General features: G+C 49.1%; 2 protein-coding genes across 2 annotated transcripts; one reads left to right on the top strand and one right to left on the bottom strand.

Moving 5' to 3' along the window:
• Nucleotides 1-2,804: 2,804 nt before the first annotated feature.
• Nucleotides 2,805-3,230, top strand: LOC116204190 (vegetative cell wall protein gp1-like). The gene has a single exon (XM_031536263.1). The coding sequence runs from the start codon at nt 2,805-2,807 to the stop codon at nt 3,228-3,230; it is 426 nt and encodes a 141-aa protein (XP_031392123.1).
• Nucleotides 3,231-18,430: 15,200 nt separating this feature from the next.
• Nucleotides 18,431-19,036, bottom strand: LOC116204173 (proline-rich receptor-like protein kinase PERK8). Its single transcript, XM_031536248.1, has one exon. It carries the CDS (start codon nt 19,034-19,036, stop codon nt 18,431-18,433), a length of 606 nt encoding a protein of 201 aa, XP_031392108.1.
• Between the last annotated feature and the right edge of the window lie 6,304 nt (nt 19,037-25,340).

Here is a 25,340-nt window from a genome sequence, read left to right as displayed (position 1 = left end):
AGCGTATGGGATATAGGCCCGTACATAACAGAATCTTTGAATTTGGAACTCCGGATTCCGCAAGACCAATGCCTTAGCATATTAGGTGTATCCATTACCCCTAGACCCGGGCAACTCACCGGCCCTCAACCTTCCAGTTGTGAACAGGTAGTGGCAACTTCTTCTCACCCGTGTCTGTCACGCGTCCCCACGGGAAGGTGGACACTCCCAAGCCGCGCAATAGCGCGCGCATGCATACCCCGACAAGACGAAATTCGGGTGTGCACAGCTTGGCGACTCCACTGGGGACACTTAGAGGGTTCGGGCTCGATTCCGTTTGTTTGCTTGCTTATTTATTTATTTACCGTTTTCTGTAATTTATTGCTTATCTACTTTCTGCACATTTTATGTACCATGCATTGCATATCATTATAGCAATAGGTACCTATGGGTCGCGTCCCACAACCAATGATAGGAAACCCAGGTTAAATAGGGGTTCCAAGTAAGGGTACGTCGCATGGTTGGACCGTCGATTAGGCCCCCAAAGATCCTTGCCTGATTTCAAGAAATTGACATCCTTGACTCGGGGGCCCTCATTCATAGGTAGCACAGTCCTTCTAGTACCAAAACCATGCATCATGCAGGACCATCCAAGCGAACTTCCAATCCAGTTCCCAACAATCGTCCGTCGAGTCAAGTTGGCATGTGTGCCACATTGAGTCTTTTTCTGTTTTTCTAGAGAGATGTACTTAGACCTTGTACCTAGTACAATAAGTCGTGGGCATTTGTTTTTTCAGCACACATGCACCATGTAGTTTTCAAAATTAGGGTGTCATTTGCATCGATGGATCCTAAGTTGATATTCTTTTCATCTTGGTAAGGGATGTCGCATTCGGCTTTCTGCCTGCACCTCGATAGGATCACACCACCTCTCGAGGAGATCACCCATATATGGACAAGCCTGTGCCAAACCGATCGAGAATACATCACTGCTTTCGTCGGTGATGTTCCCCTGTTAGCCACTCGGCATGTCGATTGGAACTTTCTTGAGGCCGCCACTACATTCTGGAACCCTGATCATGCTGTGTTCAACGTTCAAGGCAATGAGCTCATGCCGACGATCGAGGAATATCGAGCCCTTATTGGCTGTACTGCAGCCACCCACGGCATTGTGGTACCTAACTTCCACACTACCCGACCAACTTTAGTTTCGTGCCTACTCGGGATCCGCACTACCAACTTGCATGCTGAACTCACATACTCTGGTGGCACAGAGATAGCAATCGAGAAACTTTCCCTTTTCATCAAATCCCGCGCACACAGGGTCCTGAGTAATCCTATTCGCAAAGACTTATGCCACGCTTTCTTACTATTGGTTTTTGGTACCCTCCTATTTCCTTGCTCCCAGGATCTCATCGACGCAACTTTGGCCAGCGTTGTCCTCCAAGTGGTTGGAGGGCACGAATACGAGGTAGCTCTTGTGGCTGAGATCATTCGGTCCCTCGACCGCATTGTGAGAACACGCGACCGAAAGATAAAAGGATCCCCCATCCTTTTACAAATGTGGCTTCAGAGTTATGCGTACCCCTTTGGACTTGTGTGCCCAGTTATGTTTTTCACCAACTGAGAATTAATTATTTCTCGATTGCTACCTCTCGTGCGCGTGGAAGAATGCAAAATTAATGAGTGGATGAAGGTTCTTCATGAAATATCTCCTAGGAGCTTTATGTGGCGTACCGCGTAGATGCCACCTGGACCCATGGCTCTCATGTATTCTGATTTTTATGGAATCCTACTCATCAATCATACGGGGTCCACCACCTATTTCCCGACCCGAGTAATGAGGCAGCTCGGTGGTTTACAAACGGTTCCTAAGCATATGGCACGGACTATGTTTGAACACACTTGGCGAGAAGATTAGACATCCACAGATCGCCAAAATGATATCGAATAAGTTATGACTACTTGGCATACCGTGGTCCCCGAGCAACTCTACTTCCCCGAGCATCCTACACAAAGGAGTACATTCTCCACTTCTATCGGTGGGGCCCCCCTGCACCCGAAGATATTGCCGACTCTCCACAAACCGAGGGACGGACACCATTTGAAGCACCTTCCATGGCCACTCGAGTCGAGATCACCAGTCTCATTGCCAAAAGGGACCACTTGCGCCGAGAAGTCACCGAGAAGGATGAGCAGCTCGTCGACCAGCGCCAGTTACAAAAGGAGCTCGCCCAAGCTCGCGCAGAACTACAGAGACGCGACCAGGAATTGGCACAAGTGAACATTGCTCTGGAGAAGTTTGGGAAAAGGGCCCGTGGAGGTCCACACCTACCTTAGGATATATACCTCCATTAGGCTCTAGCCTGGGACTAATGTTCTCCATGGCAGTGCTCACCCGCTCCCCGAATGCGATGAAAGATCGATTTAGGATTTTGTTTTCCAAAGTTGCATTGTGTTTTGAGACATCCTGAATCGATGTGAATGGCAGCATTAGCTTTCGAAATTCATGCATTACATTCCTTTTACCTTACCATCTCTCACATTTATCTTTCTAAACAGAAATTTTGTCGTGCAAACCTTACATGCTTATCGCATCGAGGTAACCGCAACTGGCGTCACACCGTTACCCTACCTGACTGCAAATAAGGATGGCAAAAGAGAACCCACCAACTCTTCTTGAAGAGGTCACTTCTCTAACCACGACTCATCCGTTCGTGACGCACGCCCCACCGCCTCCTACCCCTACAGTCATCTAGCCACCGGCGTTCCAAGTATCATCTTCCGATGAGCGTATTGCAACACTCGAAGGCACGGTCAATATGATGGCCGCCAACATGGCCGAGCTTATGTCCTTGCTTAGGAACCCGAATCGTGCCTCCTCGAGTCCTACTCCACATCCAGGGCAGGGATCGACGTCCAACCCGGCTCCACAGGTCCCGCCAACTCATGCTCCGGAGGGTGATAGCGCACCCGCTCCACCAACGATGCACGCACCGGTGATTCATCCAGCAAATGCTTCCTTGCCACCACCACTCGCTCCAGCAGCTATTCCTTTCCCGCCTGCAGCATTCCTGGCTCTAGACCAGGCCATGGCTCCATCACCTCCCACATCCATACTAGTTCCAACTCTGATTTATATCGCTCCTCAACCAATGGCTACACCAACGTCAATGGCCTTTGCTCCTGTTCATACTGCGGAGTCCTTTCCTTACCAAGCACCACATACAAATACAAGCCTCCCTTGCTAAGCTCCACCTCCCCTAAACATTACCTTCCCCAAACCAGGCACGCCAACCCATGTGGCCCCCATAGCTCCACTTACAAATTACCTCCCAGAAAGAGAGACAGAGTAGGAGAAACGGGTGAGGAAATTGGAAGAAATGGTAAAGACCCTGCAAGCAAAGGGGTTTCGCCTCGACAAAAGCTATGGTGATTGGGGAATCTTCTCGAACATGCGCTTGCCCTCGAAGATTAAGATTCCCGAGTTTGAGAGGTACGAAGGCACCAAAGACCCGCGACACCATCTTCGCTATTACCACGAAAAAATACTGCAGTATTGGGACTATGAGGAATTCGTCTTTCACACGTTCTAAAACAACTTGACAGGACCAGCTCTCGACTAGTTTATGACACTAAAGGCCGAAAACATTCTAACATGGGCGGAGCTCTCTTGGAAGTTCGTTGATTAGTATTAATTTTGTGCAGAGATGCCCCTGACCCTCCTCGAGCTGAGTACGAAGGAAATGGCATAAGGCCAAAAGTTCGAAGACTACGCTACTAAATACCGTGCTCAGGCAGCGTAGCACGTCCTGCCAATCAGCGAGAAGCAACAGATCAGCTTTTCCACTCCGCTCTCAAAGGAGTGTATTATTCGCACTTATTGGCACACACTTTTTCTTTTACCAGCTTGAATGATGTTGGGAAAAAGCTTGACATGGGCATTAAGTTAGGAAGGATTAAAGGCCCAACTGGGAAGAAAGAAGCAGAGTCTTCAAAGAAGACCAATGCAAGGACGTCATCGTCAGGAAGTAAAAAGGGGAAAGAGTCGTCTGTTAATGCAGTCAATCCAGGGCGCCAGGGGACCCCGCAGTACTCCTTGAATTTCGCACCAGCACTTTCGGTTACGCAGGCTTATGCCCCGCCTCCCATCCACTATCAACAACAGAGTTACTCAACTCTATCATCGCCAATCTCACAACCAATCTTCCATAATTATACCCCAGCTTCTCATCAAACTCGGCAAAACAGGCCTCCACCCCCGAGGCCCTATCAACCGGGGCAACAGGCCTCATCCTCACAAGGTCAACAAGGTGGTGCAAGTCAGCCCAGGCAACGCGAACAATTCACGACTCTACCAGCCCCACTCTCTCACATTTACCGACAGCTTCTTGCAGGCAGTAGGATTATACAGGAAGCGCCTAGTCGATATTTTAATCCTGCGAATCAGGATCAAAGTAAGCACTGCGAATTTCACATGGGTGCTCCTGGTCATACCACGGATGACTGTTGGAAGTTAAGGGAGAAAATTCAGGAGATGATTAAGAAGCGCCAACTCTCGTTCAACGCCTCTAAGCCACCAAACGTACAGGTAAACCCTCTCCTTGATCATGGATCAAGCTTGAGGCCTACCATCAATATGATTAGTGTATGTGCACTTGGAGAGGAGGAGAATAAGAAAAAAACCCCTACTCCGTTTGTGATTGTATATGTCTCGGAGGAAACCACTGTTGGGTTCACGGGGTCCAGCGTCTCGCTTGCCATAGTCGTCATAGATGTCCCTGCCAAGGAGCCATACCAAGATAATAGGGTCCCATGGATGTACGAGAGCTGCATCGACAATCTTGAACAGCAAATGAGCGTGATGGAGGTGACACGCTCGAGCCGAGTGTACGAGAACCCGAAAGCTGCAAACAAGGGAAAAGCCCCTAATGCTATTCTCAAGACAGCCTAGCAAGCTGCACCAATTCTGGCCAAGAAGGTAGCAGACGAGGAAGCAGAAGCATTCATGAAGATCATTAAAGCAAGCGAGTACAAGATAGTAGAACAAATGGGCAAGTCTTCCCCCCCTCCCCGGCCCACATTTCGCTGCTAGCCCTACTCCTGAGTTCGGAGCCACATCGAGAAGTACTCCTCAAAGTCTTGACTGTTGCACAGGTTCCCAAGGAGACAGCTCCAGGGCAAATCGAAGAAACCATCAACACAATCTTCTCCAACACTACCTCGTTTTCTAACGACGAGCTTCATTTCGAAGGGTATGGACTTTCGCGGGCACTACACATCGTCTGCAAGTGCAACAATTTCATCGTTGGTCGAGTAATGATTGATAATGGCTCCACCCTCAATATGTGCCCAGTTTCCACCCTTAAACAGATGAATGTTGATTTCAACCGCATCCAACCTAGCAAAACAGCGGTTCGACGCTTTGACGGCTCGCGGAGGGATGTAAATGGAGAAATCGACTTGCCGATTTATGTTGGCCCTTGTTCATTTGCTGTTACATTCCAAGTTTTAGACATCCCGAATGCATTCAACTTACTTCTCAGGAGACCGTGGATCCATTCTGCCGGAGTTGTTCCGTCTTCCTTGCACCAGAAGCTCAAGTTTATCGTAGAAGGCAAGCTTATCACCGTCAAAGGATAAGAAGACTATGCCATCTATAAAGAGACCGTCGTCCCCTACATTAGCATCGGGGATGATCAGAACTTTCCCTTCCATTCATTCGAAACCATCTCCGTTATCAAGGACTACGGAGAAGTCGGTCCATCCCGGGCCGATCGCATGGTAGGTAAGTTTTTGTTGCAGCACAACTATGTCCCTAGCACTGGGCTCGGAGCGAACGGGCAGGGAATCACTCGCCCTATTGAGGTTGAAGATTACAAGAATAGGAGGGGACTCGGTTTTCGCCATTCCTGCCACAAGATCGTTCAAGCACATAAGGGCAAGCACCTTCACTGCCTATCTGCATACTACGGGAGAATTAACAGGGGCATCTCAGTTTCCCCTCTATCCCACTTTTTCCCTGGACCACCATGCATCGTCTAGAGCAACCTCGAAGACCCTTACTCGGACTCAGACGGTGCGTCTGTTGCTGCGCCAGCCATATTCGCCGTTACTGAGGAGACTCCTACGGGGAATCATATTCGCCCAACACGGGAGAATGAAAAGCTTAGCAACTGGACCTCAGTCCCGCGCTACTCAGCAGTAATTGCTGATGTGTAAGGCTATCTATGTATTTTGATGTTTCCCCGCACGTTAGGCAAAGCTATAAGCCATGCAGTGGAAGAGGGATCCTTTTTGTTATAACACATACTAACGCTGCTAAAAAAATCCCTTAGTATCTTTTTGAAACTCCAGTGTCTAATTCTTCTTTCTTTTATCTCTTCAAGCACTTGCACATTCTAAACCGAGATGTTTTCATTTCTAGGCTCCACTCGAATTCAAATCATCGATACTTCGATTCGAACCTATCCAAGGAACTTCTCGAAAAGCCCCAACCCATGTACTTCGGGGAAGTGTTTGACGAGAACGGTCAGTGCCTGAGATCGAAGAGAGTTTACAACGCCTCGAGGACCACCAGCTCACTTCAATCGAGCCGACAAAAGAAATCAACATAGGCATAGAAGAGGAACCATGCACCTTGAAGATCAAGACGGGCCTCGACTCCACGAAACGAGCCCGGATGATCGATTTCCTGAAGGAGTATCAAGAAGTCTTCACTTGGTCATACGCCGACATGCCAGGCTTAGATCCTTCAATAGTCCGGCACTTCCTCCCGCTCGACACTGAAAAGTTTCCGCCCAAACGGCAGCACTTACGTTGACAACGAGCCGACCTACTCCTTCGCATCAAAGAGGAGGTCGTCAAGTAGATCAACGTAGGTTTCTTGGAAGTTTGCAATTACTCCGAATGGGTGGCGAACATCGTGCCTGTGGGGAAGAAGGATGGAAGAGTAAGAGTTTGCTTCGATTACCGCGATCTCAACAGGGCCAGCCCCAAAGACAATTTCCCTTTGCCTCACATCGACGTCTTAGTCGACAACAGTGCACGCCACACACAGTTTTCCTTCATGAATGGCTTCTTCGGATACAACGGGATTCGGATGGCCGAAGAAGACAAGACCAAGACAACCTTCATTACTATGTGGGGCACGTTTTGCTATAAGGTCGTGCCTTTCGGCCTAAAAAATGCTAAGACAACTTATCAGCGGGCCATGGTCACACTCTTTCACGATATGATGCACAAGGAGATCGAGGTCTATGTCGACAATATGATCGCAAAGTCCAGGGAAGGAGAAGATCACCTCGTCAACCTCCGACGCCTCTTCGACCGCCTCCAGAAATATAAGCTTTGGCTTAACTCGGCAAAGTGCACGTTTGGCGCTAAGTCGGGGAAGCTACTGGGATTCATAGTGAGTGAACGCGGTACAGAAGTCGATCCAGGCAAGGTGAGAGTAATTATGGAGATGCCTTTGCCATCGACGGTGCAGGAGGTGCGAAACTTCTGGGACGGCTGAATTACATCGCACGCTTCATTGCGAATCTGACAGACAAGTGTCAACTACTCTTTTGATTGCATCGCAAAAATGCGGCGATCGAGTGGGATGACGAATGTCAGAAAGCCTTTGACACTATTAAGGCATACTTAACTCAGCCGCCGGTGTTGGTTCCGCCTACACCGAGTTGTCCTCTCATCATTTATCTGACAGTGCGCCCACAATACTTGGGATGCATGTTAGGACAAGAGGACGAATCCACGCATGCAGAACAAGCAATTTATTACTTAAGTAAGAAGTTTACCGAAGGGGAGTCTAACTACTTGGAGATTGAGAAGAAGTGCTGCGTGTGGGTCATGCAGAGGCTCTGACAATACACTCTCTACCATACCATCTGTTTGCTGTCAAAGGCGAATCCCCTGAAATACTTGCTCGACAGTCCATCTTCCATGAGGAACATTGCGAAATGGCGCTGTCAGCTGACAGAGTAAGACATCGAGTACGTACCTTGTGCATCAGTCAAGGGGCATGCAATCGCAGATCATCTGGCAGAGTTTCCAATCGAGAATTACACTCCGATCAACTCCGATTTTCCAGACAAAGGGATCCTCCAAGTGAATGGTGAGGAGGATAGGCCCGCATGGAAGATGTACTTTGACGGTGCAGTTAACTCCACCGGGTCTGGTATTGGTGCAGTACTAATATCCCCTGACGGGCGTTACTATCCCGTTGCAGTAAAGATCGATTTACCTTGCACCAACAATGTGCCTGAGTACGAAGCATGCATTCTCGGCCTACAAGCAGCAATCGACTTCAAAGTAAAGAAGTTAGAAGTGTTCGGCGATTCCATGCTCACGATTTTCCAGACGCTAGGGCAATGGAAGACAAAGGATGAGAAGTTAGTGCCATATCACGAGTATCTTGATGAGTTAGCAGAGAACTTTGACAAGGTCACCTTCACTTACATGCCACGCCTAAAGTATCAGTTTGCAGACGCGCTCGCAACGCTCGCATCCATGGTGAGTATCACGACAGAAAATCTCATGGAGCCCCTCGAGACTGAGATTGCCAAGGGTTCTGCCCACTGCGACGCAATCGAAGCTACTGATGGAAAGCCTTGGTACGAAGACATCCAGCGTTTTCTTCAGACTGGTCAATATCCAGCATTCGCTGATTGCAATGACCGGAAGACTCTGCGAAGGCTTGCAGCACACTACTTTCTAAGTGGCGAGATGCTCTACCGCCGCTCCTTCAACGCCACACTACTCTGGTGTGTCGACGAAAATGAGGCATAACACCTCGTGAAAGAAGTCCACGAGGGGAGTTGTGGACCTCACATGAATGGACTCATGCTCACTAAGAAAATCATGCGAATGGGTTACTTCTGGTCCACCATGGAAACTGACTGCGTCAAGCATGTCAGGCACTGTCACTTGTGTCAGGTCTACGCGAATCAAATCAAAGCACCACCCAACGAGCTGCATCCGATGGCAGCTCCGTGGCCCTTTTCAATGTAGCGCATTGACGTGATTGGTCCTATCTCTCCCAAGGCGTCGAATGGACACTTATTCATCCTAGTGGCACGAAGCCATTACACTCGCATCAGTCACTACAAAGGCTGTGGCACGCTTGCTCAAACGAGTCATCATCGCTCGTTGCTGGGTCCCTGCGATTATCGTCACAGATAATGCCAAGAGCTTGAATAACAAAGTTGTAGATGAGCTCTGTGCACAGTTCAAAATACAACATCGTAACTCCTCGCCCTATCTCCCTCAAATGATCGGTGTGGTGGAGATAGCAAACAAGAACATCAAGAAAATCATAAAAAAAAAATGACGTTGAATTACAAGGACTGGCACGAGATGCTCCCATTTGCACTCTTGGCATATCGGACTTCAATTCGCACGTCTACTGGGGCAATCCTATACTCCTTAGTCTATGGCATGTAAGCAGTCCTCCCAGTCAAAGTGGAGATTCCCTCTTTGAGGGTCCTTGCTGAGTCTGAGCTTGAAGAAGCAAAATGGGTGAAACAGCACTACGAGCAGCTTAATCTCATTGACGAGAAGCGGTTAACAGCGCTCTGCCATGGCTAATGCTACCAGCAGAGGATGGCCCGGGCATTCAATGTAAGGGTTCGCCACTGCGAGTTCAAACCCGGCGATCTCGTTTTACGAAAGTCTTACATGTTATGCCTGATTCTCGTGACAAATGCGCATACAAATACGATGGACCATTCATTGATAGGGAAACCTTCTCTGGAGGTGCAATCATTTTAAGCGGCATGGATGGGACTGGGAACGCACTCCCGATCAATGCCGATGCCCTCAAAAAAAACTACCCCTGATGGCATCCACTCCATTTTTCAAGCTTCGTGCCCCTTTCACCCTAACACTTTCTCTGTCCATCCACACTTTCAAACTTGAGAGAAAAAAAATAACTTTCTCGCTAGGTTGAAAACCTCCTCGAGGCGGCCTAGGCAAAAGTTAGGGAACGAGGGGCACGACTTAAAATCCCGCAAAAGGGGGTCGTGGCAAAAGGAGAGCATCAATCAAAGTCCTCGTTAGACTGAAAACTCACAAAGGACGGTCTAGGTAAAAGTTAGAGGAATCGAGAGGTGCAATCGGACCCTAGCTAGGGCGGTCCTAGCAAAAGGTGAGCATCCACGACGAAAAAGTCAAAATAATACCCCGCTAGATCATCACGCATCTTGTGGTCTAGGCAAAAGTTAGGGGCAATTGTCGGCACGACCACGAAAGAACAGCGGCACTGTGCGTGAAGCTACAACAAGTAGTAGTTCGGCATTCTCCAATGCAAGCAAACTCTCTTCGACTCTCTGGGCTCAAGGCACCTTTCGAAGTGGGGTCGAATTGTCATATCCTTGAGTTGGAGGATTCCAAAAATCCCTCCCTTTTACCCTTATGCAAAGCTTCGCGGGTTACACCCATTATGTAAAAAGCCTTTCCTTTAATCAACCACAATTCATAATTAGGGACACGACCACCCGTCAAATGGCCACCTCGTTTTAACTCCCCAAAACATCATTGCATAGGTTCCCTTAGCACATTGCAATTTCGACGATATCGCGTGACTGACAACGACCGTTAGATATCATTTTTCTGTATGGAGGTGCGCACTTGGACCTTGGGAGGCATCTCTTTCGGACGAATTTTTGTCTGCCACATGCAACAGATAACTGTCTTGATCCGAGTAGAAGGCCTCAAGGTAACACCGACCAAGTATTCCACTCGCGCAACAAACAGGCGGCTACTTCCACTGCTGCACCACATCTCAATACTCTATCAATCAAACCAAAGACACCTCCCTTGCACCTTGCGTAACTCTTATAGCACATCCTTGTATAACTACCTCACCTTTGCCTCCTCTGAGTCAATCCAGCGTTGCTTACATACATCATCTTTGTCCCCTCCGGGTCAATCCGACGTTGCTTACATCACCTTTGCCCCCTTCAAGTCAATCCCGCATTGCTTACATCACATTTGCCCCCTCCGGGTCAATCCTGCGTTGCTTACATACATCATCTTTCCCTCCTCCAGGTCAATCCCGCGTTGCTTACATCACCTTTGCCTCCTTCGGGTCAATCCTGCGTTGCTTACATCACCTTTGCCCCCTCCGAGTCTATGTAACCTTTACCTACTTCGGGTCAATCCCGCGTTGCTTACATACAGCATCTTTGCCTCCTCCGGGTCAATCTCGCGTTGCTTACATAACCTTTACCTACTTCGGGTCAATCCCGCGTTGCTTACATACAGCATCTTTGCCTCCTCCGGGTCAATCCCGCGTTGCTTACATCACCTTTGCCTCCTCTGGGTCAATCCCGCGTTGCTTACATCACCTTTGCCTCCCCGGGTCAATCCCGCGTTGCTTATTTTACCTTTACCCACTGGGTCAATCCCGCGATTCTTGCAAACTCCTCGGGTCAATCCTGTAAAACCTTCACAGGTTCCTTTTCATCACACTCCACCTTATTTCTCTTTCCACATTTTCGGCCTTCGGTAATCCCCAACACTGGGGGAGGTGCTATGGCAGGTCATCGGAGACCAAATTGGGTGCTTCTTATAGTCTTACTCTGTCCTCTACTCAAGCACGCAGCCAAAGAGGGCCAAGCTGTCAGCACCCCATTTTGGTCCTCCAGTTCCATCAGAGAAAGTCAACAGCAAGACTAGTCTCAATCTTAGGACTACTCTTAACAGACAGATTAACAGGGGAGCAATCATACAGAGGGGACATCAAGTCACACACAAAAACCATAGAACGTGGCCCAAAGAGACCAAAAAGACAGTGGCTCCAAAATAACGAAAGATCGGCTAATTTTAGTGCAATTCACTAACAACGGACCCAAGCATCAGAAGTAATGCAATGAGAATATCATTGGGTGTTAAATTGAAAACCCTTCCCAAGCATATCTAGGAAACCGGGCAAATCTCGCAAGCAAACCCAGTTTTGGGCTCAAGTACAGGCACGCAGTAAACGCTCAAGGCCTGTTTCTGACAGAACAAGGCACATCAGGACCACGGAATGCATGAGGGTCACTCTTAGAGCCAAGCTGAAAATTTGCCCAGGCACATTCAACACATAATTCGCATCTCCCAAACGGAAGCAGGATGGGCTTAAGCGCATGCGCCCGACAAGCAATCATAGCTCGTTTTCGATAGAACAGAGCATATAGCAGTTATTGAGCACGTTAAAATGCTTAGTGCCAAGTCAGAGATTTGCCCCGGGCACATTCAGGGAATCAATCATAAAACCTGAGTAAAGTTGAAAACAGTTCAAGTGCACAGACCTAACAGGTAGCACGAAAATTATTTTGATAGAACAGAGGGTACAGACATCTTCGACAAGCCCAAATACCCCATAACCCCCTGCAAGTACCAGCCACAGACCTGAGGGTAGAATGGTCATTTGTCCCAGGAGCAAAATGGTCATTTAGCCTATTTAACAGGGGCAAAAATGTCATTTAGCCTATTTAACAGGGGCAAAAATGTCATTTTGCTCGTTTGAATACGTAAAAAAAGCCAAAATGAGCAGAACAATGCACAGGTACACGAATAAGTGACAGAAAAGGGCAAATTGACTTCGGGGCATCAGAATCAGGCGAAACCGACCCTCGACCCCCGTGCTGGGGCAATGTGGTCATTCAGCCCGCATAAAGCGTAGATACGCAAATAGGCGACAAAAATAGCCAATTTGGCTCTATGCACCCGAATTGAGCAAGATTGACCCTTAACCCCATGGGAAGGGCAAAATGGTCATTTCACCCCACTTACAGAAAAAGGTCCCTGGGTCCATCATTCTGCAAAAATGACAAAATATGTCAAAATGATTGGCACGGAGCGTAGATGTGGGATATGTAGACATGAATGATCAATTTGACTCTGTTTGCTCGAAACAAGCAAAATGGGCCCTCGAGTCCCAAAATCAGCCGAATATCCCCACGGGCAAATGTGGCATTCTCGGGCTCATTAAAGCCGGTTTTTCGCGCATGTTAATCACATGACACTTGAGCTATGGGCATCAAATGCACAAAAAAATCGAGACACGAGCATTCCCATTTTTTTTTTTCGAAAATCATGTGGGAACTCAAGGCCACTCAAGCATTTCCAAGTGTCCATAAATGACAATATTGGGCTCATTTGAATCAGTTTTTTTACAAGCATTACTGATTCCGCTATAACTAGAACTATGGGACTCGAATTCGCGACTAACCGGAACCCGAACTTCACCAACTCAACCCCAAAACTTATGGGACCCACCTCGGCCACTCTAGCCACCATCCAGCCATGTGGGGCCTACTGTTCAGCTGCAGTAGCCCACCATCTCTTCCTTGTCGACTTCATGAAGAAACAACCAAAGTGCAACTTTGCTTCATTCTCTTCAAATCCAACTTGCAAGCCACCATTTTGGAATAATCCCCCTCCCTAATTGGTGCAAAATTCGTCTAGCCACCACAAATTGCCTTAATTGCACTTAATTTTTGCAAAATGACCCCTAAGACACCTCTATAAATACCCAAGTGCTTGGCCATTCATTCACAAATTCTCTTGCATGCATTTCACTCAAAATACTCTCAAGAGAATCCCCTAAAAGCCTCAGCTCGTCCAGCTCCCTGAAAATCCCGAAACCAAGCCAAAATTGCCGGAAAACAAACCGTTTTCCTGCGACCGCCCATCCGACCGATCTCAAGCCTTGAACTAAATCCATACCCCCCATGTTTTCGACCTCCCAAGTCCATTTTCAGGGTTAATTTCAATGGTTGAAGCCTTCAGCTGCCAGTTCCAGCCCACCACAGAGCTGGGTCCTTTACCCGTTCTCGGGTGCCAGCGGACTTATGCACCATGCCAAATCTTAAACCGGACCATTCTTGGAGATCTAAGTCGTTCATATCCTCATACACTTCCTAAGGGTCCTCTCAGAGGAAGGAGACATAAAAAAAAACCACTAAAACCCACTTAAACGCAAGACTTTCTAAACCGGATCTAAAAAGATAGTTTTTGCACTTACTGGGTTTTCTTGCTATTTCGGGGTTAGCACAGGTTCCCGCACGTCCCGAGCCACCCGTAGTCACCTCCTACACCCTCTTGGGAGGTGTTCCAGGCCAGGCCAGCCCAAGCAACCAACCCGATCCATCGGTGCAAGCAAAACAAAACCGGACCTCTTCTCGGGTGAACAATACCAGTCGGGTTCTCTTACACTTTCAACAATCGGGTTCACTAAAAGATTTGCACATACGAGTAACGAGACGTGTAACTTGGCTAAAAGCAAATCACTGACATTAAGCAAAAGTACACGAATCAGAAAATAACCGAATATTACATCGATGGGCATAAAACGGGTGGGTTGTTCTGTCATGACATGTAGAATTTGACTAAATCGTGCACTTGGCATAATCAAACACGGGCAATTAGGCAAAAAGAGATAGCTTTTGGGTTTCCTAGGCAACAACATTCATTTCAGGTATAATTAGTGAAGCCGCAGTGACACTACAATGAATGACTTTAAAACGGATCCACCCACGTTATGTCAGCCTGGCACCCTCTGCATGCTCACACCTTGTTTTGCCTAGCTTGGGAAATTGTCTGCTAAGCAACCCTGGGGCATAACTGACTAAATCACGTAAACTAGGCCTAAACACACCACTTGTCTGCATTCACATGTTTTGTCTGTCTTTATTTGCGTTCACATGCTTTATCTGCATTCTCGTGCTTCGGCCTGCTTTTATCTGCATCCACACGCTTTTACCTGCTTTTGCATGCTTTGTCTGCACTTGTCTGTTCTTGTCTGTTTTTGTCTGGTCTTATCAATTTTTATCTGATTTCATATATGTTTCCTATCTATTTTTGTCTGCTGCTAGCTGTTCTGTCATGGTTCAAGTCTGAATCCATAGGGCACGCTTTGCACGGAGTTTAACTCCCCAAAACATCGATCATGGGTCCAACGCCTATACACACCGAGTGCACGCAACCTGAGTGCAAAATCGAGTCTTGCCTCGACTCACTGCTTCGCTCTCAGTGGCGTCTATGTGGAAAACAACTCGGATCGGATAAGTGAGTCGTGGTCGGACATGACCCGGGAGCTCAACCTATCCTACGGCTGTCTCGAGAGTCAAGTGACTCTTCTACTATCTGTTGGTCCGATCGGACCCGACCCCCGGCTCTTTGGGCCTGCATTTCATTAATTCATTTTTCGGTTCTTATAAAATTCACGATGAGCATGACCGAAATATTTGGCTTGATGCAAATTGACCGGGTCCAAGTATTGTACCGTGTCTGTATTTTGCATTTTTCTTGAGAGCACCCTGTAAGAATTCTCTTATGCATTTCCATTTAGTCGGTTGTAAGGATCTTGGTCAATAAGCAGAAAAGGCCCGAGCGTTTAATCGAATTCATGGTGTCAAAACGAGCAAGGAGTGTGCAACCTAATTCACGTGGTAAAAAAGTAAAAACGACAAGCCTAGACAAACAGAGTACTGAAAGGGCGTACGGGATATAGGCCTGTACGTAACAGAATCCCCGAATTCGGAACTCCGAGTTCCACAAGACCAATGCCTTAGCATATTAGGTGTATCCATTACCCCTAGACCCGAGCAACTCACCGGTCGTACACAGGTAGTGGCGACTCCTTCTCGCGTGTGTTCGTCACGCATCCTCACAGGAAGGTGGACACTCCCAAGCCGTGCCACAGCGCGCGCATGTGTACCCCGACGAGATGAAATTCGGGTGCGCACAATGGCGTACACAGTTGGCAGAGCGACATGTGTGTTGTCTGAATCCCAGGAGAGGCCGTCAAGCATGGCCCCGACGATGTGTGGCTGTCCAAGGATGAAGTAGGAGAGCAAGGGACCCGGGATGCCCCTGTTGATTCTCCCGTAGTGCTCGTCGAGGTGATGCAGATTCCTACCTCTGTGGGCTTGGACGATCTCATGACAGGAGGGGTGAAAGCCAAGTCCCCTCTTGTTCTTATACTCCTCGATCTCGATGGGGCTGCTGATCCTCTGCCTGTGTACCTCGAGCCTGGTACCGGGGATGTAGTTGTGGCGCACTAAGACCTTCCCAACCATACAGTCGGCGCAGGACGGATCGAATTCTTCGTAGTTCTGGATGACAGAGATGGGGTGGAAGGGGAGGTTCTCATCGTTCCCGATGCTATACTGCTCGCAGACAGCCGTCTCCTTGTAGATCGCGTAGTCTTCCTCCCCCTTGACCATAATGAGCCGGTCTTCAACAATGAACTTAAGCCTCTGATGCAAGGAAGAGGAAACGGCGCCGGCCGAATGGATCCACGGTCTCTTGAGTAGTAACTTGAAAGCATTCGGGATGTCGAGGACCAAGAATGTGATGCTGAAAGAGCATGGGCCGACATCGATCAGGAGGTCGATCTCTCCATTGGCTTCCCTCCTTGAGCCGTCGAAGGCTCGAACCGCAGTCTTTCTCGGACGGATATGGTTGAGGTCCACGTTTATCTACTTCAACGTGGAGACGGAGCACACATTGAGAGCCGAGTCGTTATCAATCATGACCCGGCCGACTATAAAGTTGTTGCACTTGCAGACGATGTGCAACGCCTGCTAATACCCGATCCATCAGAAGGAAGCTCGTTGTTGGAAAATGAAATGTTGATGGAGAAGATCGAGTTGACGGTCTCTTCAATCCGGTTCGAATCCATCTCCTTCAGGACCTGTGTCGCCGTTAGGACCTTGAGGAGCGCCTTTCGATGTGGCTCCGAGCTCAAGAGGAGGGCGAGTAGTGAAATGTGGGACGAAGATTTGTCCATTTGCTCGATCACTTTATGCTCGCTCGCCTTGATAATCTTTATGAAGGCATCAGCCTCCTTCTCGGTCACTTTCTTCTGCGGGCCCGGTGTGGCTTCCGGGGTGGCTCTTAGTGCTGCAGCGGGGGCCTTCCCTTTATTCGCGGCCTCCGAGTTCTCGTATACCCCGTCTGAGTGCCTTACGCCCATTACGCTTAGTTCATGCTCGAGGCTCCCAACACTTCTCTCATAGGTCCATGGGACCCTGTTTTCCTAGTATGGCTTCCGGGCGAGGACTTCTATTACGAACAGGGTAGGCATGGTACCCGACCCCGTGAACCTCACTATGGCTTCCGCCGGGACGTATTCAATCATGAACGGGACAGGCCCCTCCTGCTTGCTCTCGTCCTCCCCTTCGGTGCAGACGCTGATCATGTTGATGGTGGGTCCCGAGCTTGACCCGTGATCAGGGAGAGGGTTAGCCTGCACATTCGGCGGCTTGACAGTGTTGAATGAGACCTCGTTGCCATCAATCATCTCCTGGACCTTACCTCGCAGCCTCCAACAGTTGTCGAGGGTGTGGCCAGGAGCACCCAAATGGTATTCACAACTCAGGCTCTGATTCTGGTTTGCCGGAACAAAATTAGGGTCGGGCGCCACCAGCCTGATCCTATTACCCGCCAAGAGCTGCCGGTATACGTGAGAGAGCGAGACCGGCAGCGGTGTGTATTGCTTACGTTCCCGGGATTGTGTTGTGTTGCCCTACTAACCCTACGGGGCCGGGGTCTGTTGCGCCGGCTGAAGAGCTCTCGAAGTCGAGGACCTGTATTGTTGGGTCTAAGGAGAAGGGGTGTAGTGGTGGACGATTTGCTGCTGAGCCGACGGAGGAACTGAAGTCGGTGGAGCCAAGTAATAGATCGGCTGTGTGGGGTGATGTGGTTGGTAGTGCACAGGCGGCGGGGCATATGCAGGAGTGGCAGGTGGTGCGGGTGTGAAGCTCACTGACTACTGTCAAGGCCCTGGGTGCCCTGGGTTGACGGCAATCTCTTTGCCTCTCCTACCGTCGATAGAGGATGCCACGGCGGTGGTCTTCTTCGAGGATTCCCCCTCCTTCTTCTTGATCGGACCCTCAATCCTCCCAAGCTTGATGCCGAGGTCCACTTGCTTCTCGGTTATGATCATCTTGGAAAAGAAGGATTTGTGACCAATGAGATGGGAGTAGTATGCTCCCTTGAGGGTCCTGTGAAGCATTTGTATTTGTTAGGCCTCGCAAATAAGGGGAAAGTGCTTCGTTGCTTTTGAACGCCAAGTCGTGGCGTAGTCCTCAAAATTATGGTTCTCGACCATCTCCATTGTGCTCAGCCCGAGGAAAGATGGAGGCTTCTCCATGTTGTACTGGTACTACTCCATGAACTTCTTGGACAACTCGGTCTAGGAGGGGATGTCCTCTGCTCTGAGTGACATGAACCAATTGAGTGTTGGTTCGGACAAGCTCTCTTGGAACGTGGTGACAATGAATTGCTCATAGTCCCAGTATTAGAGCATCTTTCCACGGTAATGGCGGAGATGGTGCCGCGGGTCCTTTGTCTCGTCAAATTTCTGGAAGTCGGGGACCTCTATCTTTGGGGGGAGGCGCATGCCCGGGAAGAGAGTCTGGTCTAGGTGACCGGTGCTATGTCGGGGATCACCTGCCTAAAGAGTCCCGATAGTCTCCTCCATCTTCTTCATTCTCCTCTTCTGCTCGGTCTCCGCCTCGAGGAGGATATTTGAGGGTGGAGCTACTGGGGCCGCGTGGGTCGGTGTGCCCGATTCAGGGAAAGGGATATTTATGGGAGGTGGTGCTTGGTAGGGGAGGCCGATGTGGGATTGTAGAGTTGGGAAAGGAAAAGGCTCAGTAGTTTGGGTAGGAGCAGGGGCGCTCGACGCCGAGAAGACCATCGGCGGAGGAACTGTGTAGATCATGACTGGGACCGGCATGGACACGAAAGGCGGTGCGAACATAGTCGGATCTGGTGCTAGAATTGTCATCGGCGGAAGCGATATGGCCGCAGGAATGGTGGATTGCGATTGGAGGGTGTCAATCGGATAGACTGCCAGTATGTGCGTCGAGGGAAGGACGGGCGCCTGGACGGCCGTTGGCGCAGGGGCGGCCATGACATTGCTTTTTGGTACATGGGTCGGCAGGACCCAAAGAGCTGGGTCAACCGTTGACCCGTGTGCGAGAGGCGGGGTGGAGCTCGAAGATGCGCGAGTCGGGCCCCGAAGCAAGGCCATCATCTCGGCCATGCTGGCGGCCATTAGGTCGACCGTTCCCTGGAGCATGGTGAATTTGCCCTCGAGCGCGGCCACGCGAGAGACATTGTGAGCAAGTGGTGGTGCTCGTGTTGCTGGCAGAGGTGGTGCGTATACCGATGGTGGTGGTGGGACTCTTGAACAGGCCAGTGGTGCACCCGCTGAAGGCGATGGGAAATAGGCCGAGGGTGTCCCTAAATAAATCGGTTGTGTTCCTGCCCGGATTGATGGCGGCACTTGGGTCGTTGGTGGATTAACTTCCTCGGGAATCCTGGTCTGATTCTCTTCGGCCGTTCTGACACGCGAGCGAGTAGGATATCAGTGCGGAGTAGCCAGTTGTGAACACTTGCATACCACGAATGTGTAAGTGTGTGCGCGATGTGGGCTCATTTGAAATGAAGGTGCGAAACGATAATTAAAAGAATGAAATGCATGAGATACATGAGATTTCAAAACCCTAATGCCATTACTTAGTTCGATTCGATTCCCAAGTTTACAAAGAGGGACAACATGTTCAATTACAAAAGGAAGCTAGACATTGAATCGGCATTCTTCCTCGGCCGATAGATGAGTGAGCGTCGCGTAGGTCCGAGCGGTGCGAAGATGCTGTCGGCATATTAATCCTAAGGATGGGAGGCCTCTCGTGCCCACACCCGAACTCGATCCAGCGTGGCGCTTAAAAGCACTATCTCTTTGTTCAGGCTCGCTATGCATGCGCGTGCCTGAGCTAGCTCCCGTTGTAGCTCCCTCTGGTCCGTGAGTTCTGCTCGGGTCTCGGTGAGCTCTCGGTAGTTTCGGTCCCATTCCTCCCTAAGGGACTGTAGCTTTCTACACATTGCCACCTAGGCGATGCTCTCAGCCTTTGGAGCTGCAACAGATGGTGCTCGCGGAGCCGAGGTTACTTGGGGTTGAGGAGTGGGCCCGAGGCCCTGTGGGTGGAACTGGGCCACGTATGCTGAAGTGGCGGAGAAGGCTCTCTCCTCGTCAATGGGGTGCTCCGAGAAGTAGAGGTCCTGCGTGAGGCGAGTATCCCATATCTGTCGAACCTGTCGGACACGCAGGAACCTCCCCGTGGGTATAGGTGAAACATCTGCCCATGTAAGCTAATAAGTAGAGTGGTCCACCTCAGCGAGAATGTCTTGCAGGCTGCCAGGTTGTCTGATCACTCGGCTGGGGAAGACAAGCGTGCTTCCCAAGTGGCTGATGAGGGGAAATCTGATGACTCCTAGACCCCCGATGGCCATGGGGTCACCGGGGCTCCAGCGGGCATGCCACAAGAATTGCCTCGGTGTCAGGTCTTCCATGAACTCTTTCCAGTCGAAGATGTTGCACGGTGAGGGTCCAAACACGTAGAGTAGGCGTCGGATGAGGGAGCGGTCGTTGATGATGCATGAGAACGGGTGAGATGAACCGAACGATCTGATGTGCGCGACGAGCCAAATCTACAGGAGGTGCGGGGACCCGACTCTCCTTTACATAGTCAAGAGACCTCACGGTCTCAGCCATGAGGACCTCCACGTAACTATGGCCTCCTACCACTGGGAGGACGACGTGGACAAGTGCCCTGTCTATGAGAGTCGGGGCGCTAGGGAACAAAAGGGTCCCGAAGATGAGAAGGAGGAACTCGTGGCAGGCGTCACGCTGGTAGGTCTTCGATGGCGTAGAGTGCATGAATGTACGTCGAGTTAACGAGCCATGTGGTTCTGACGCTGTGCTCCCATCCGTTTTGGAGCTCATGGTGGATCTCCTTAGTGCCGATACCTAGGAGGGTGGAGAGTCGGCTCGGTATCGTGGCGAATTGATTGGGCGCCACGATGTGCTAAGTGGGTGTCGACCTTTGGATGAGGGCCACGTATTCCTCGACGGTGGGGGTTAGTTCGGTTCCCTGGAAGTTGAACATGACATGTTGGGGGTCCCAAAACTTGATGGCAGTCCAAAGGAAGGTCCAGTCGATAGGGCAATCGCCAAGCAATGGTATGTCCCCTACAATGTTACAAATGTAGGCTTGGTTGACTGGGTGAAAAGTGTCCTAGATGCGGGTGATCTATCGCTCTAGAGGCGTGAGGTACTCGACCCTGGGATAGATAGTCGGGCAGGCCATTCTTACCTAGATGGAAAAGACTATCGATTCAATGTCTAAAATCAAACCGAAGTAATGCCCTAGTTTTCGAAAACATGTATGCAGGTGCGAAAAATAAAACTATAATAAGCTTTTACAATGTACAGCTCTCTTTCTCTAAAAAAATAGAAATATAGCCCGCCTAAAAAAGACTGAGGGCCGACTCAAAGACTTGACTTTGGGGTCGGTTGACGGCATGGGGGTTAATTTTGGTTCGACATGACAGCCCCTGTTTATGTAGTGTTTTGGTGCTATCGGGATAAAACTAACTTGAGATTGGGGCTCCTGATGAAGGGGTAATCACTTCCCCAAAACCGAGCATGGATTTTTGGGAGCCGATTCAGCAACAGAGCCGTTCGATCCATTCCCTTACTCGGAACCTCTTTCTAACCTAAATCCTATTTAGTCGCCCGTGGGATTTCGTGCGCGATACTTAGACACCTTCTAGGATGATGCATAATGCATGCGTGTATGTAAATGCAGAAATAGAGTGCGAAATTTAAATGAAAGCAGTAAATAAAATAGTAAGCAAGCAAACAAACAATCGGATCGAGCCCGAACCCTCTAAGTATCTCCAATGGAGTCGCCAAGCTGTGTGGACCCAAATATGCTCTCATCGGGGCCTGCATACACGGGCTATGGTGTGGCTTGGGAATGTCCCCCTTCTTGGGGCCTTGTGATGGACACGCGTGAGAAGGGATCACCACTTGCCTGTTTACGACCCGGAGGTCGAGGGCCGATAAGTTACTTGGGTCTAGAGGTATGGGATACGCCTAGTTTGCTAAGGTCTTGGTCTTGTGGAACTGAAAATTCCAAGCTCGGGGGTTCTATTACATGCGGGCCTATATCCTGCACGCCATTTCGGTATTTTGTTTGCCTAGGGCTTGCCATTTTGTTTATTTTTCGCGTGAATTAAGTTGCGCTCTCCTTACCCGTTTTGACACCATAAATTCGGTTAAATGATTGATTCGGATCAAGAACCCGAGAGACGAGTAAGCTCGCACGTCGAGGAATCAATTCGCTATCCTTATGCTACGGTCCATCAGACCATGGTGGTCGACTTCCCCGTGCGAATCGAAACCGTGAAGTAATGAATCTACTCGTCTTTGGGTAAATAAATCGACTCAACCAGTTCGATTCTCGGACCATTCACTCACCGACCGGGAATCTTTACAATGGATGAACAAATGTACAAATAAAGAATACGTGCTAAAATGCGGTGCTAATTCGACTATGTGTGCGGATTGATTTTTAACTTGTTATGTATGTGACAATATGGTTTTTACAGATCCTGCCTAGAATGCGTGTTTTGGCCCAGGATTTAGAACCTAGAATTTCACCTAACCATTTTCTAATGTCTGATAAAGTCGTGTGAATTATTAGTCAGGTTTTGCACGTTTTATTACAGAAATGCCGGATCTAAGTACCCGAATCTACAGTAGAATGACAGAAACAACCAAATCGGGCTAAGAGGGCCTATGCAAAGGACACTTGCACCCGAACGGGCTGCCTTTCTCAACCCGTAATATATAGTGTTTCGATCATCCTAATGCCTAGGGTGTCGACGATTCACGAAAAGACGATTATGCCCTTGAACTGTAAAATGTGTAAAGTATTCGTGCAAAATTAAGATCACCTTACACAGACCATCGAAAGTCAGTAGCCGGTGTCGATCGATCCCTTGGGTCCATCGAGGTCATGCTGACCCCGAAAGAGCCGAGAAAACGATCGTTCCGCTCGGGAGTTGTCTAAGGAAGGTTCATACACCGCAACTCGAGCCGCCTCAAATTAGTCCCGGACTTGAGTCAAGGTGCACCAACATTTCCTAGATGCCTATGCTATGCGCGTTAAGTGTTTCGGTGCATTTGAAATTGTGGGTTTTTTAAAGAAGGGCATTTCCGACGATTCGTCAGCCGTCGACACGATTATAGGTTAATAACCGGTTCGTGTGATTTATTTTAAGCCGAATGATACATCACATTTTCCTGTATGTGGAATTATTAGTGATTATGACCTTAAGCCTTGAACATTATGGGTTGATGGAATCGATTCGTGACATGGGGATCACAACGGGTTCTTGAAAGCCAAGAACACCCGGTCGATGACAATCGATATGCTCTTGGACCCTCATGGGCTCGAAATAATCACTGGTACGTGAATATATATGCATAATACTTAAACTAACGTGCTTAACATGCCATTTATCGCGTAATTGACGACAAAATGGTAAATGCGATTACAACCAACCCGACAAACGAAATTCATCGAGGTGAAGAGGCCGTCCTTGACCTGAATAAAGTCAAGGTGCTCTCGGCTCTCTCTCCTTGAGGATAGTCGTGAGCCTCCTTGACCCGTTTCGGGTTTTTGGCGGTCTCTTTAACCCGATTTTATTATTTCTCGCATGCATAAAACATTAAACAAGACAAAGACACTTACTTTACAAAATCAGAGCCACCATGCTCTTGGAAAACAGATGCAAACACATAAAAATGCACATATACGATATTTAATGGAATCGATACAACGACACTGACTCGTGCAACGTAAAAAAACAACGGAAATACAAAAACACGAGAACCAACTTATTTGGAGGTAGAGGAGCTCACCATGGACCCCGAATGGTCCATGAGAACTCTCGGCCGCCTCTATGAGGAGAAGGTCGTGAGCTCCCATGGCCCATACGGGCCATGTGAGTCTCTTCGACTCCGATATAAATCGTTTCCTGGCGTGCCAACATGCATCAAAACGTTATACATGCATAATAACGAAGTATAAACTCATTTAAACGATTATATGTACGTAACCGGTCACGGACCTCCTTATCACCCCACAATCCTAGGAAACTATGAGCCCTAGCTCATCTAAGGGTTTAAGAGGTTGTACCTAGGCTCAATGCTCGACAAATGCTCGGTGGAAAAGGCTAGAAACGGGCTGGAACGTCTCTGAACTTTGCTGACCCGAGAGAGACAAATGGAACCCGGGTGGAACTTGGCTTGCACCGTGGCTAGGGAGCGGCTTCCTCAAGATGGCACAGACCTTCTTGCCTCCAAAGGGGCTGCTGAGGACGGCTGTAGCTGGCTCGTGGCGTGTGCACGACTAAGTTAACCTGGAAATGCAAGACAAAATCGGTGAGAACACATCATACCCAAAAAAGAAAATGAAGTTAAAAGGAAGTTGTGCTAGGTTGCGCGGCTCTCGGCACATGACCACCTCGTCATAGGGGAGAGTGAGGGTCGTGAGGAACCCTTAGAAAGGGATGGCACAACTCGCCTAAGTCGTGGGAGGAAAGAGGAAGCCAAGAACCAGGAAAGGCTCCTAGAACACCGGTTCTGTGCTGAGCAAAAGCGAGCTACTAGAAGCTTCAAACCGAAAAACTAAGCTCAGAAATGGCCTCGGAAGGGTGGAAATAGGTGGGGTATGAAGTTTGGTTGAAGTTCGGGTTAGGTCGAGCGGCGATCGCCGGAAAACCAAGCGGTTTCCTGACTTAAATTGGCTTGTTTCGACCTTGGAAGAGGAGCTGCAGGGGCTATCCGAAATCTAGAATTTTAGAGATGCTTGGGAGAGTTTTGAGAGAGAAATGGCTAGTGAGAGGATACAAGGTGTATTGTGATCAAAGTGTCCTACAGTTAGGAACTTATAGGATGCCTTAATGAGCAAATTAGGTGAAATTAAGCACACTTAAAGGGATCATCAATGCTGGCCGGTGGGGAAGAGAGGATTAGGGAGGGGAAATGTCAAGGTGGAGTGTGGGGAATGGAAAGTTGATGGGAGATGATGGATGGGAAGGGGTGTAAAAGATATTTGAATTTAGTAGAGGAGGTTGATTAGGCTCGACCGGCCAAAGGGGTGGGCTACGGCTCCAGCACCTAGCTTGGCTGGCTTGGCTCGGCTTGGCTGAGCCGTGGGCCCAACTTGGCTTGGAGAAAAGTCTAGAGAAACTCGAGTCTCAATTGGTCGCGTGCTCGGCCTCCGTGGCTCACATGAATGGCGAATTGTCAATGCGCGCGTAGAGACGATTTCAATGAACCTAATATTGCTATATTTTGCATAAATGAATGCTCGGGTGGCTTGAAGGCTTGGGAATCGGTTTCGCTCGGTTTAGGTGACCGGAGCGAAATTAACTGTTTTTGTTGCTTATTCGCGTGTGTGCGTGCTGTACTGCTCTCATTGGCGTGTTTTGTGCTTTGAGCG

Source organism: Punica granatum, chromosome 1 (genome assembly GCF_007655135.1).
Source record: "Punica granatum isolate Tunisia-2019 chromosome 1, ASM765513v2, whole genome shotgun sequence".
Classification (NCBI taxonomy): Eukaryota; Viridiplantae; Streptophyta; class Magnoliopsida; order Myrtales; family Lythraceae; genus Punica; species Punica granatum.
This window is presented reverse-complemented; position numbering and strand designations above follow the sequence as displayed.